The 14,112-nt window shown below is 37.4% G+C and overlaps 1 protein-coding gene across 1 annotated transcript in view; it reads left to right on the top strand.

The window, feature by feature from the left end:
* LOC5568735 (chaoptin) overlaps nucleotides 1-12,577 on the top strand; it is a 77,775-nt gene extending 65,198 nt beyond the window's left edge. The window contains exons 2-4 of the mRNA XM_021842324.1: nucleotides 612-1,629; nucleotides 10,503-10,701; nucleotides 10,759-12,577. Coding sequence (XP_021698016.1) covers nucleotides 612-1,629; nucleotides 10,503-10,701; nucleotides 10,759-11,420 — 1,879 coding nt within the window. The 3' untranslated portion in view covers nucleotides 11,421-12,577. The remainder of the gene's footprint in view (nucleotides 1-611; nucleotides 1,630-10,502; nucleotides 10,702-10,758) is intronic.
* Nucleotides 12,578-14,112: the final 1,535 nt, after the last annotated feature.

Genomic DNA, 14,112 nt, shown 5'->3' with positions numbered 1-14,112 from the left:
CTCTATCGATTGGTATATGAGACTTGGCCCTCCGGGCCTCGGATCAAAAGTCGGTTTTTCAAGCGATCTTTATACCCTTCTTATGGTTGTAAGAAGGGTAAAAAAACACGTATTTTTTCTGATAGAAGAAAAGGGCAGAGCGCGTAGCAGAGAGACACCCTACACAGCCCTTGATTTTAATAAAAATGGGATCTTAAAATGCCAGAAAACCATCACGCTTTAGAAGTTTTAGCAAAATAAGATCTTTCTGAATAATTACGGGTTAAATTGGAAGCTCTAAATTATCACTAAATCACGTGGCAACGCCATGAATCGCACTAGGTAGCCGCGCAATTTTTCTGCACGGGTGAAACCGAACCGTTGAAATTGGCACTGATTTATTCCGTCGAATCCAGTATTGCCACCATTCATTCCCAGCCAAGCGGTTAGCAGCGACCGGCCACTCCGTTCCGCGAAATAACTGACTATTAAATGTTTTCCAATTGACCCGGAATCACCTCTGCCGCGCTCGGCCTGAACTCGATTGATCGTCAGTTGTCGCTTATGCACTAATTAAATTATCGATGTTGAACTGTGCCTGATTCGTTTCGTACTTCTTCATCTCTTTCCAGCCAGCTACCGGTATCAACGTTTCAGAATCTTGCAAGGTTAGAGTACTTCAGTGCAGCGGAGAATCGACTGGAGGAAATTCCGGCGGACATGTTCCAACATATGCCGAATGTTGGGACATTAGATTTCGCTAAAGGGAATCTACGGTTCATCAATGGAGACACGTTCAAGCAGTTGCAGAACCTGAGGCATCTGATCGTGGCATCCAATTTGCTACAGCGGATCGATACCGATTCCATGCCGCGCACGTTGATCTCTCTACATTATGGACACAACAATTTGACCTCTCTGAACGGCACCCTACGACACTTAGATGAACTGAAGTTGCTGTTCATCAACGACAACCACCTGACTTCACTGGACGACGAACTACCATTGGCTTCTCCCAACTTGATCACCATCTTCGCACAAAACAACAAAATTGATCACCTCCCGGTTGAAATTAAATATCTCAAAAACTTGGACTCACTATTCATCAACAGCAATGAGTTGCAATCTTTCGATGGACTCTTGTCACGATCGGCCCATCTTACAAAGCTGGTAGCCGTCGACAACAAAATTACTCATTTGAGAAGAGATGAATTCTCGGAAGCTGAACGACTAGAGGATCTCCAATTATCGGAGAATAAACTTACTAGTCTGAACGGTTCATTGCTGAACATGAAGGGCTTGATCATGGCAAACTTCAGTTTCAACCGGTTGAATGAATTCTCGCTACAGGAGGTGCAAGGACTCAGAAAACTAAGGATTTTGGATCTGTCCCATAACCGAATAGAGAAGCTTATCGGACGAATGGAAAATCTCGTGGACTCCGGTTCGATAATCTACGAACTGAGGTTGCAGCACAACTTGATCAAATCACTCGACGGTACGCTGATGGGACTGAACAACTTGAAGATCCTCAACGTGGCCCACAACAGACTGGAAATGATTACACCCGATGATCTCATTGGCATGGAGAACCTGGAACATCTGGATCTGTCGTTCAACAAGCTTAAGACGCTGGAGGAACTGTCCAAGGTAAGGTTCATCGATAATGTCTCTCGACAGAGATTGTGAAAATTTCAATCAATTACCTATATTCAACGGGATTTTCCACAATCATGTGTCATTCAACCACTTAGGTATTTCAATAATTCAGAATGGCAATTACAATTAACAGCTTAAATCAGACCCCCTATTGGAAAAATATCATAACCATAATCAATATACCATATTTTGAAAAATACCAGAAGAGGAAATTCTAGCTGAATTCTTAGATATTTTATGGGGAAGCTCTTGAACATTCTTGAAATAACTGTTGCAGCAGGATAACCTCAGTCCAAGAAGGGATGCTTGCAATTAAGAACATAATAGAATTTCTTGTAGAATTGTGGTTCAAATTGTTGTTTAGTTGATCGATTTTGTCTAAGCTAGGATACATATTTTTCATACCATCTGGCGAAATACAAGCAAGATGTTCAATAAAATTCCATGAAAAACCATAAAATATTCCAGCCACTCATCAACAAAACTACAGTAATTTCACCTAAATTTCTTCGATCAGATATCTCTATAAATTTCTAATAAAAACATCCAGAACACCGCTACCCAAATTATTTCTAGTAAAGTATTACAAAGGATCATTCGCTAGAGAATTATGAAATAAAATATTTTTCAATATGTATGAATTATTTTGAAATGACAAATGTTCTAAATCAAATTTTCAATTATCTTTTATATTTTTTTTTTTCAACAAATAGGAAGGCGAATCCTATTCTTGGCACTTTTGATTCACTTTGGCAGTGGGGTTTTTCGATAGCTAATGAGCTCATATTTGGTCACAATGTGCGTCGTATTTAATTGCTTCGTAATACAAAGTACAAGACAATCCGACTGAGAAAAAGTGAATCGTGGAAGTGCCCAAGTAGCTCTGCACCCTACAGGGCTCTTTCTACGACCGTTATCGAGGGGTCATAGAAAGAATCATTTGTAAAAAATACCAGGATTATAATTACGTTTTTGAAAAATGCAAGTGTCTGATGTGGAAATACTAATCCGGGATATTCGTCAAAATTGAAGCATGGACTTTTCAAAATTGCCATTTAAGTTTTCATATTCTGATTTAGATGGCAACACTGTCCGATTGTTGTCAAAAGAGCCTAATCTAAGGGGGTGTTCGTTATGTGCAGACACCAATAAATTTTGAAGATAACTGTGGTAAACGAAATCTTTTCAGTAAAAATGCGAATCAAGCTCCGAATATTCATCAAATTTGAAGAAAGTGTTGCATGTTATACAGTCGGTCGAAGCACAAATTTTCTTGTGTTCAACACTGTGTAAGAAGAATTATGAAAAGATCCATATCGAATTTGAGCGGAATAAAAAAAATGGAATGCTCAGCTACATAGGAACACTCTGAAACTGTAATCCACTTTTTTATGAAGGGTTCAAATTTAAGTTATTGTTGGCAACACTTTCTCAAGTAAAATCGATAAAACTTGATATATAAAATTTTCTGCACGTTATACAAATCGTATCTTGAGCAAAGTATGCATTTTGTGTTATACATGAGCCTATGCATGCTATAAAACGTTTGACTTTTACTTGCGCCCTGTTTTCAAGTTGGCCGTGAGAGAGAGCGAGACAGCACCAACACACGGCGCACAGTAAAAGTCATGAGAACAAAAGAATTTATGGCACGTACAGAGGCTCATTGCGTTCGGCCAAGCGAACGCTGGCAACACTGATAAAATTGTACAAATCAGCCTCCTGACACCGCCCATACAACCCCATTGAAAAATAACGAGCACGTGGTCAGGCTCCTGGGATATCCGCAAAACAAAAGATTCATGTTCACTAGCGCCACCTGGCATGAGCATGAGCATGAGCATTGATGACCGTACAATTCGTAGTTGGTACTCCGTGATTGACAAGAATAATCTAAATTGCACAAGTAACCAACAGTAGCTTACCATCTTAAGTGTATAATTTCAAGAATTTCAAATATTATAAAGTCAATAACGGCCCCGGCCATGTCCTTACGGTTATCAGGGAAGGGAAGGAATGTTAGTGTGACATCCATTGTTACTAAAGACCGAGTATACCTCTGCATCTTCATGGTTGTCACGGGAAGAAGCATGAAACGAGCTCACCAATTGATGATCCATCGCCAATTCACTTCAATTCCATTACCATTAAACTTGAATCATACGGGCAAGCTTACTTGGGCTTCACGAAGCAATGCTCAGCAAGACGCGCGAAAACAGGAAAAAAAACTTCTCCGGTGACGAAAACAGGCGCGAAACCGAGGACGAGGTTAACACTAACATTGCTAAAAGGTATGAAAGCGTATCAACATCAAGTGATACTTTTTTAAATCCATATGAACTATGAAGACTGAGTTTTATTCCATGTTTACTAGCGCCACCTGGTGACAAAATATCGAACAATGATAGCCTCTGACTTACTGATCAAGTTTGTCGAAGGTGCCATGTTCATAAGTTGTCAAGATATCGGCAAAACAAAAGTGGAAAAATCTCAAATCTCTCGGCTAGAATAATGAATACAGGATGCTGAATATTTCGATGCCCACTAGCGACGCCGGGTGGCAGAATTCCGAATTTAAATGACCATCGCATGTTAGCCTAATTAGCTGCTGAAAACTTTTGCTGAAAATCATGGCTCTCTATTTTGATAATTTTTCAGGTATTGAGCACATATAAAAACGGTCGTCAATCTGGTCGTAAAAAGAGGTTGAAGTGTACCAAGAAAGAGAGTTCATTTAGTGAATTTAGTACATTGATTTTTATCAGACTTCTTAAGGAATCCCTCTAACAGCATTGTTTTAGATACCTTCTGAAATTTTTAAGAATAAGCACTTCAGAGATTCATATAAGGAATTCCTCCAAAAAAAATTGTTGAAGGAAGTCTTAAGTCCTCCAGGAATTTTTTTAATGATTCTACCATCTTTTTTTTCATATAAACGTCTCAAGAAAATTATCAAGGATATTTTTTCCATAATTTGTTGACCTTTTTTTTAATCCGGAAATTCTATAGTAACATCTGATGAAAATAGATAAAGTTCAAAAGTAACCCTTTCTTAACTCTTACAAGGTTCTCTAAAAGAAATCCTGGACTCTCAATTAATTCTTAGACAAATTGCTAGAATAATTGAAAAATAAATCAATCAAATTTCTGGATATTATCCTGCAGGAATTCATTGAAGAAATTTGTGTAGGACTCTCTCTAATGGATCGAAGGAATTACTGGAATGATTACTGTAGTATTAGCTAATGTCAAATCTCAAATGAACTTTTTAATAATCCACGAAGATTTTACTTTAGAATTTACTACTGTTTGAAAAAGCCGCAGAAGTAACCCTTGATTGAAATGCTGGAGAATTCCTATAGAAATTTCGGTAGGAACTCGAGAGGAACCCAGGTCGAAAATTCCTGGAAGAGTATTTTCTATATTTCTTTAAATTCAAGCGAAATTTTTGGAGCAATTTATGGGAGTAAAAGTGAATTAATTTTTATAAGAATTCATATAAAAATGCATGAAACAGAGCTAGTAGTGACTGAGAATATAGGTACTTAAAATAACTTGAAAATAGATAAGGAACAGCAAACAAAAACAAAAAGAGATCATACCATAACAATCCAAGCAGGAATCAGAAAATTAAAGTTTTTATATGACTTTTTAAGAAAATCAAACCAAGATTTTTGAAGAAAATCAATCCAAGATTTTTGAAGAAAATCAATCCAAGATTTTTGAAGAAAACCAAACCAAACCTTTTTTTGACATTTTTTTAAGAATTCTGTATTTTTTTCTATCTATATTATCCCTGGGCAAGTTTATCTCGGAACCAACGGCTTTACTTACCTTCCGAAGGAAGTCGTCACTATAACATTTACGTTGTAAGTGACTTTCTTTGGGAAGGGATTCGATCCCAGGTCCTCGGCGCGAGAGGCGTGTGTTCTAACCACCAGGCCCGTCCCATAATTTTGTATCACTGTATGCATTATATCTAGATTCTTGCCATGCATTTCATCAGAAACTAATTCAGGTAGTTGTTCAAAGAATGCTTTTATTGATGCTTTAACGGATTACTTAAGGATTTAATTTATTAAACTACTTCCATATACCTTCAAGAATTCCTCCAAATATTTAGTCTTTCTCAAATTTGTAGAGAAAATCCTGTAGTTTATTCAGTGATCCTTCAATCGTTTTCGCTAGGATTTCGTTCACGATTTCCGTTTAGGACATTTTCAAAAACTCAAGCATTAATTTCTCCAGACATGCTTTCACTGATTTTTAAAGATTTATTCTAGAATTGTCTTCAACCAAGATTTTTCTAAGGATACCTTTAAAAATTACTTCACAGGTTTCTTCGGACCAGCGGGAATTCTTTGAGAAACTTCTCAAGTGAGTTCTCAACGAATTTATCAAAGATTTTTTATAGGGAAATTTTTAAAACATTATTGGAGAAATCTCAGAAAAAATTGGAAATTTCTGTTGAAACTTTGGCAGAAATTCCTGCTGAAATCATACGACGATGTCTCACAAAACGGGATTTCTATAGAATTTAATTTTAAAAAAGTTCAAAATGAAAAAAATCAACACTTTACCGATAGAATATTTTAAGGTGATTATAGAACGAAGCCACACCTCATATTTTCAAGAGTACAAGACTTGAGAAGCAAACAGCGCTCCGTGTTGAAAATTTATCCCCTTGGTCACCTCCAGCAAGCAAGTAATTTAATTGATTTTCAACGCGAACTGTTGTCAGATAGTCTTGTGCACTTGAAAATTCAAATTTTGGCTTCGTTTTATAAGATTATGAAAACGTAGTAGAGATGGGCAAAACGGCTCCTTTTAGTGAACGGATCCGATCCGAACCACTCGCTTTAGTGAATCGGATTTTTTGAACGGTTCAGTGGCTCAGTGGCTTGTAAAAGAAAAACGAACTGAACCGAGCAAACGGATCCAACGATTCATTCCGTGTCGCGTGACTCGCGTTCTATGTGTTGTACGATCTCTTATTTCCTAATTGCTTCGTACATTCTTCTCCTGAAACTCACGATTCGACCGGAAACGACATTCGACCGATCTCCCCTACCCGAACCAAACGAAATATGCAAAACTATGTGCTTTGCCGTTCAGATGGGCCTTTCTCTCTTTATCTCTCGTTTGTCTGTAATGCAAATGGGCGGGGCTGTGTATGTTGAGACCCTGAGAGCACGGAGCAGCAGCAAACTGTGCTTCCAAGTGTGGCGTGACGCGTAAAGTAAAGTACATGCTAAGCGTTATAATGAAGCCTAGATACGAACGAAAGAGAATAGGAGAAATTAATCAGTTTACTCTTTTTAAGGGGGCAGGATCCGTCATGAATTCTTGTAGTGTCGATGATGATTTGCATAAGTGCTAGTGAGCACTGACAATTTTCCCTTTTTAGGTTTTGATTCACGACTTACCTGCAATTGATTACGTTCACAGGGTTATGGGAAAATCAATTATTGAATTACAGAGTAGTTTTTCACATAGAACTGCTTTATATTACTGAAATTTGCTAATTTTCAGTCCTTGTTAGTCTTCACTAACACAATGACTGTACGTATTTGCTTCAACAGATACATGCACAGAAACTGGCTAGTCGAAATCTTCAACCGAAATTTTTCACCTATTTCAAACATTCCACGCCTTGAAAAACTGTTCAGCACCTGTAGGATATATATTTCCTCCAAACTATACTGCAATTGCAGGAATTTGGCGAAAGAAAAATTTGTCATTTGAAGTGTAGAGCCAAAAATATTTTTTTAATTGCAAAAAAACGAATTACGTGATGAATATGAAATTTCAATACTTTTCACGCGGCCCCCTTTCTGCGAAAAGTAAAGCACGTGATTTTAATACTCCTCTTTCACATACACCCTTGCACTGATTTTCTTCAGACATACCAATACAACAACATCACAGTCACTGATTATCGAAACCAAATTACGGAGCGTTGAACGTTAAGGGTCACTTTTTATCTAATCCGCTGTGTGACTGCTGATCGAATGAACCGACTCGTTCAATAAGTGATTCGGTTCTTTTGTACGGCTCCGATTCATTTTGCCCATCTCTAAAACGTAAACCAAATACTAATCTCTAGCGAGAAAAAATCCGATTTTTATAATCTTCTGGTTTAGACATAGCGAGTGTCTTGGAGGTTTTTCTAGAATCTAGATGAACTGCTAAGATAATTGTTGAAAAAATCATTTGAAATACTGGATAAAATTTTGCAGGATTTTCTGGTGAAATTCCTTTAGAAACATTTAACAGAATCTTTGAAAAAAATTGTTATTTATTGTTCGATCTCCACACTGCTGTTCCAGACAGCCAGTGGTGTAGCTAGGGTGGATGCTACAATTTTTGAACAATCAATGCAGGCTTAACTTGAAAAAAATACTCGAGAAATGTTTCGAAAAAGTAGTTCGTGGATGAAATGTTGGAGAACTTTCTAGATAAATTTCTTGAAGAACATAATGATTAATCACTGGTTGAATTGATTGAGGAATTCCTGGAAGATATCCTCAAAAGTTCTAGGAATAATTCCTAAAAGATTTTTGGAGCAATTTCTGAAACAAACCGTAGATGATTTCACAAAGGAATTAATATGAAAATGGCTGGAGAAATGACCGAAATTCGATGTGGGAAAATGTTGAAATAGTTCCTGGACAAGCCTTTGATACCTGGAATTGCATCCCTGTAGAATTTTTTGGTTACGTATTACAAAATAGAGACTTTAGAGACCATTTTGGTGAAAACAGAGACAGCATTGACCCTTAAAAGGCGTGGACGACTTCGTTGCACTTTTTTACTCATAACTTTTGACTCAATAGGCCAATTCTCAAAATTAGTATGCATATATAAGGATTTGGCTGGTGGCCAATCCGAATACACGGCCGGAAGTGTAGTGTACACCTAATATTCTACGAGTGATTCTCGGTAAAATTTGAATATGTTTCGAATGTGTGTCCGAATATGTGAACGAATATGAATACAGTATTGAACGAATATGAATACAGTAGTGAATTCTTCCGAAAGAGGTACACTTTGCGAAAAAGGACCACGTGATTATTGAGTTGAAATCGAATACAGGTTAACTTCTGCGTCCATTAGTCCTCTCATGGCGTAGGGGTAACCCGCCCTAACTAGAGATCAGGGAGTCGTGAGTTCGATTCTCACTGAGAAGACGTGTAACTTTTTCGCAAAACTTCACATCAATTTGTCCATTTAATCCAATTGCAAAGTACCTATAGCGAAATTTGGGGCAAGTGTGTCACCTTTAGCAAATCGTTCTCTAACTTTGTCTAAAGCTTATAAAATCCACCAATTTAGCCTCATGATGTTAGTTTCACATCTTTTCATAATCACTGTGTCATTTAAAAAGAAAATAATTTAAAAAAAGTATTAGTTTTGGAGCTTCTCAAAAATCATCCAAAATAACCTATTTTTCGACACTATGGGGCAAGTGTGCCACCCATATGGGGCAAGACGGCCACCGAATGAACATCGCATGTAATTCTACTTGTAATGAAATTTTCTTTATTTCCTATTAATGTTACTTACAAAGCAGACGCTAATCGATAATTTAAAAAATAATTTTAAGTTTACCGTAATAAGGGGATGCTTTATAACAAGGTTCAAAACATGCGTAACTCCCTATTACTCAATTCGAATAACTAAAATGCTTATTTTTGTCTCCATTCAATACAATATATGTATTACCCTTATAATACGGCGAATATGTATAATATTAAACTAGATCAGCACTAAATAACGGTTAAATATTGATGTAGATATATAAAACGGTACTTAATAAGCCGAAGAACATGTTATTATTGAATATTTTGAGAAAAAATCACTTTGGGGGGCAAAAATGTCAGTTATTCCCCTACTATACTTCAGAAACTACTACTGGTGCCTCATTTTGGTTTATTATTATGATTTTGTTGACGATGTTTACATTTTTATAAATTTCATTCCAACAATTTTTGTGTACCAATTAGGTGGCACACTTGCCCCAATAAGTATACATTTCAACCAAACTGGATCTCGTATGTAAAACTTAATCCTTTTTTCGTTCAAATGCCACAATAACTTACACATTTGAATAGTTTCACGATGTACAGTACGTTAGAAAAATCTGTTAAAAATTTACCTTTCATCATGCTATTTAGAAACAACGAAATCTTATAAAAATCCACTCTTATTTGGTTGTCTTTGCACAAGTCGATGTAAATACGTGAAAAATAGAGCAATCTTCATCATATTTTGATCATAGTATTGTGAACTATAAGAGAACATATTGTTAAGCTCAAAGAGAAAATATATATTGTAGTTTTTATAAAAAGCAGGGGTGGCACACTTGCCCCTATGGCACACTTGCCCCAAAGTCCGCTATGTAATGTTTAGCTTTTCGGTAGTTGTTAATTAAAAATACTTCATTTTGGTATTCGATAGCTATTGAAGACTGCTGGAGGTATTGAACTACAATTGAAAAATTTCACTTTTATATGAAATTTCATCGTGTATTATTTAGGTATTACAATACCTGATCTAATTATCAGCTTGGTATTTGTAGAATATGCAGAAGGTATTATTTGAGGTATTTTACCTCTTATGCAGGGCTCATTCATACCTCATTCAGGTTGTAAGTATTGGAAATTATCTGGTATGGAATACCTCAATTTGGTATTCAGTAGTTATTTTCTTCTGCTCGGGTACCAGACCAGCAAATGAAAAAGTCTTGCTTATCGCTCTACGATATGTAAATTACTTTTTTGAGCAATTATATCAGTTGAAATTAACAGATGTTTTAATACCGAATTGCAACGATTAGCTCATAACTTCTTCTAACGTTTCAGACCTTCCTCCCTTCGCTACAATCGGTAAACGCATCCTACAATCTGTTGACCACAATGGACAAAGATTTCCACGGATTGCCAGTACTATGTACGGCCGATTTATCCAACAACATGATCCGAGTGCTTTCGGTTGAGCTGGTCTCGCAGACAAGATGCAGCAATCATGGAGTACCGAACAAGCTGGAAATTTTCTTACAAGGTTCGTTATCCATACGCAATGGCCATGAAGAATGCTAACCTTTAAATATGTTTTCAGAGAATCCTGTCCTCTGCGACGAATCCCTGCCGGAGTTGGTATCCCAGATGGAGTCCTATCACACCCGGCTGATTGGAATCGCACACTGCATCGTACCCCAACAGATACCAATAGATTCGCCCATTTTCATGCAGCCGCCAATTCCGTTGCTGAAGCCATTGATGAAACCTCAGCTGCCGATGGTACCGGCTCCAGTAATGATTCAACAACCATCGATCGTGCAAATACTGGTGCCAGCCCCATTAGTAGTCCAGCCACCAGCCTTTGCAGATGCTGCAGCAGGACTTGTTCAACCCGTTCCGTCGGTGCAAGGCATCCAAGATCTACAGCAGCCTCCAGTTGCATCCCCTCCACAAATCGCACATATCCCACAACAACAACCTTACGACGAACTGAAGTATGATGCCCAACCGGAAATAGCAGCCGAATCAGAAACCTACGCCCCTCCCCCGGAGGAAAATGATATAGCGAAAATCATTACGCCCACAAGTACGACGATGAAAACCATTCTCGAATTTAAGAACATTATTCACGACACTTTCTCGGCGATACCGCCAGAGGTTTATCCCCTGCCGCTAGATAAGGCTCAAGGTCTTGCAACGGAACCGGAAGAACCACCGGAAACGCAGCAAGATCAAGGCGTAGATGTAGACGAACATTGAGCATTATAGGAATAGCTTATTTTTCCTTTTAGGTATTAAAACAAGCTTGCTTCAAGTTTGATCACAGAGCAAAGGCAAGCAAGCTAGATACAATTCCACACGCTTTCGACACTATTGACATATAGGAAAGTAAAAAATACAATGCAAATCAAATATATAAAAGTTTGATTTAACAATGCATAATATGGCATCGTAGAGTATATTTTTGAAACTATGTCTGTCAATGTTACGAAAAAATAACCTTGGCAAATCGTAGCATGGCTCTAGCACTGATTAAGTGATATCTGTTCGTTGTCTTTTTGATCTTCAGAGCTACTGTAGATTTGGCAATGCAATGTTTCTTCATGGGTGAACGCTTCGCGCTATCCCCATTTAGCGCTGGGAGACTCTGGTCTTCATTAATGAAAACGATCGATCAAAGCTAGTTGTAGTTGTTGAACCTCTAAGCAATGCACAAATGTTTAGAGTAAATGTCAGTCGTAGTAATTACTCCAGGTTTCTCTCACTCTATAACATGTTTGACGTACATTTTACACATGACATAATTATTGTTTTAAAAAACTTAGAGACTATTCTTGTTAACTGGAGAAGCTAGGATAAGGTTAATATGAATCATCATATACATTAAATATATGTGCCATTTAAAATGTATAGTTCCAACTGTGACCGTCTTTCTATCAATATTACTTTACATTCACACGACTTCCTCAAACATCCTCAATGCCGTTACTATCAATTTGTATTTATTAACAACTAATCAAATGGGGCGCAAAAAGCAAAAAAAATCTTTAGGAAGAACCCCTGCTAAGAACTCTGGTAGATTTAATCCAACAGCATCATTTCATGACATTTAACTCCACGTGATTTCTTCTATGCTAACATGTGGAACACAAGATAACGAAAATAATTGTAAGAAAAGTATTTCACAATGACAGCACTGTATGTAGATTGTTCGAGCAATGACTACAAGGTTCAAAAGAGAAGGATAAAGCATGACGGAAATGATACATCATGATTGAATATCGATTTTGTACGGAGTGAGCAGTAAGAGATTGGATGATTAAAATCAGTAGTACAACCTTTCACACTATATAAAACATATGGGATCTGTACGATGTAGTGCATAGTTGCAAATAAAAAGTCACAAATTTACACAACTTAACAAAAAAAAAGTTCTTCAATTTACATGTGATGACAAACGTGTCTGATGTACGGGAAAATCAAGACGGACTTAAGGGTCAAACACAATGCAATGGCATTACGGCAAGAACGGCAAAACGGCAACACCGACTTGAATGACATTTCAATGTTTTGATCAATGTCAACTCAATCAGTTTCAACATGGATTTGACAAATAGAGTGTAGATCATAATGGGCTTGCCGTTTTGCCGTTGTACTGTGCTGCCGTTCACATTGTGTTTGGGGCTTTACTTGATACTTGATGGGCCACTAATCCTTGCGTTGAATGAAGAAGTCTTCTCCATTGGTTCCGGATCTGGACCAATCACTTCCAGTCGTCATGAACGTTGAGCGACCCTCAGGGCTGGTAGCGGCCAGACTGCAAAATAATAGTGACTTTAAATCGAAGCCAAAGTTCAAATTTTCAAGAGCACGGATCTGGAAGATGAATCGAAGCCAAAGTTCAACTTTTCAAGATCACGGATCTGGAGAACCAGACATCCGTTTAAGCTGAAAACCTAATCGATTGGTCACCACCAGCTAGTGACCAATCGATTAAGTTTTCAGCTTTAACCCTTCAGTCGTCGCGCGGTTTGCCACCGTCAGAACCACCACGCTGATGCTGTGTATGGTAAGCGAGGTTTTTTCACCACTGTTGTACAAAATACAACAGCGCGACGACTGAAGTGTTAACGGATGTCTGGTTCTCCAGATCCGTGCTCTTGAAAATTTGAACTTTGGCTTCGATTCATCTTCACCTTAATGACTAAAGCTATGAAAAAATCATATACAGTGAAACCTCCATGAGTCGATATTGAAGGGACCATCGACTCATGGAAATATCGAGTCATGGAACAGCAATCCTTTGGAAAGCTGCTTCTAGGGACCATCATAGTAACCATGATATTTTGTTTTTAGTATGGTTCCATGAGTCGATATCGAGTCATAGAACATCGACTCATGGAGGTATCACTGTAGTAAGCATAGCTTACACAGCGTAACAATAATGACATTTTTGCGTGTCTCAAGAATCAAATTATGTGTCTCTAGTAGATTTGGGTCTGCTGAATCTAATGCCGTTCTCAGAAATGTTCCAGCACGTCACAATTTTTAGCTACAGGTCGCCAAAGTTGTATAAAACACTGGTTTTATTACTGTTTACATCAAATTTGAACAATGATTTTTTAAAGAATATTGTGATCTAATCTACCAAACATGCCAAATAGGACTTCAACTTTCACTTCAGATATAATTTAGTTGAAATTGCTCGATTAAATTGAGGTTAAATCGATTTTCTCAACATGCTTGCAGTATCCATATGAAATTCTTCGTTTCTCTTATATGGCAAAATACTTTTCTAAATTAACAAAAAATAAATTTTGAGCTTCGGAAGTATTATGAACTTTGTTGATAAGTATTGTTATATACATAAAGTTTGAGTTCTGAAGCAAATTAAGCAAATAAATTGCCATACAAGCTGGCGAACTTGCATGCAAGTTGGTTGAAATAGTCA

The sequence above is a fragment of the Aedes aegypti genome, chromosome 2 (genome assembly GCF_002204515.2).
Source record: "Aedes aegypti strain LVP_AGWG chromosome 2, AaegL5.0 Primary Assembly, whole genome shotgun sequence".
Classification (NCBI taxonomy): Eukaryota; Metazoa; Arthropoda; class Insecta; order Diptera; family Culicidae; genus Aedes; species Aedes aegypti.
Note: the sequence above shows the minus strand (reverse complement) of the source record. Positions and strands in the feature narration are given on the sequence as shown.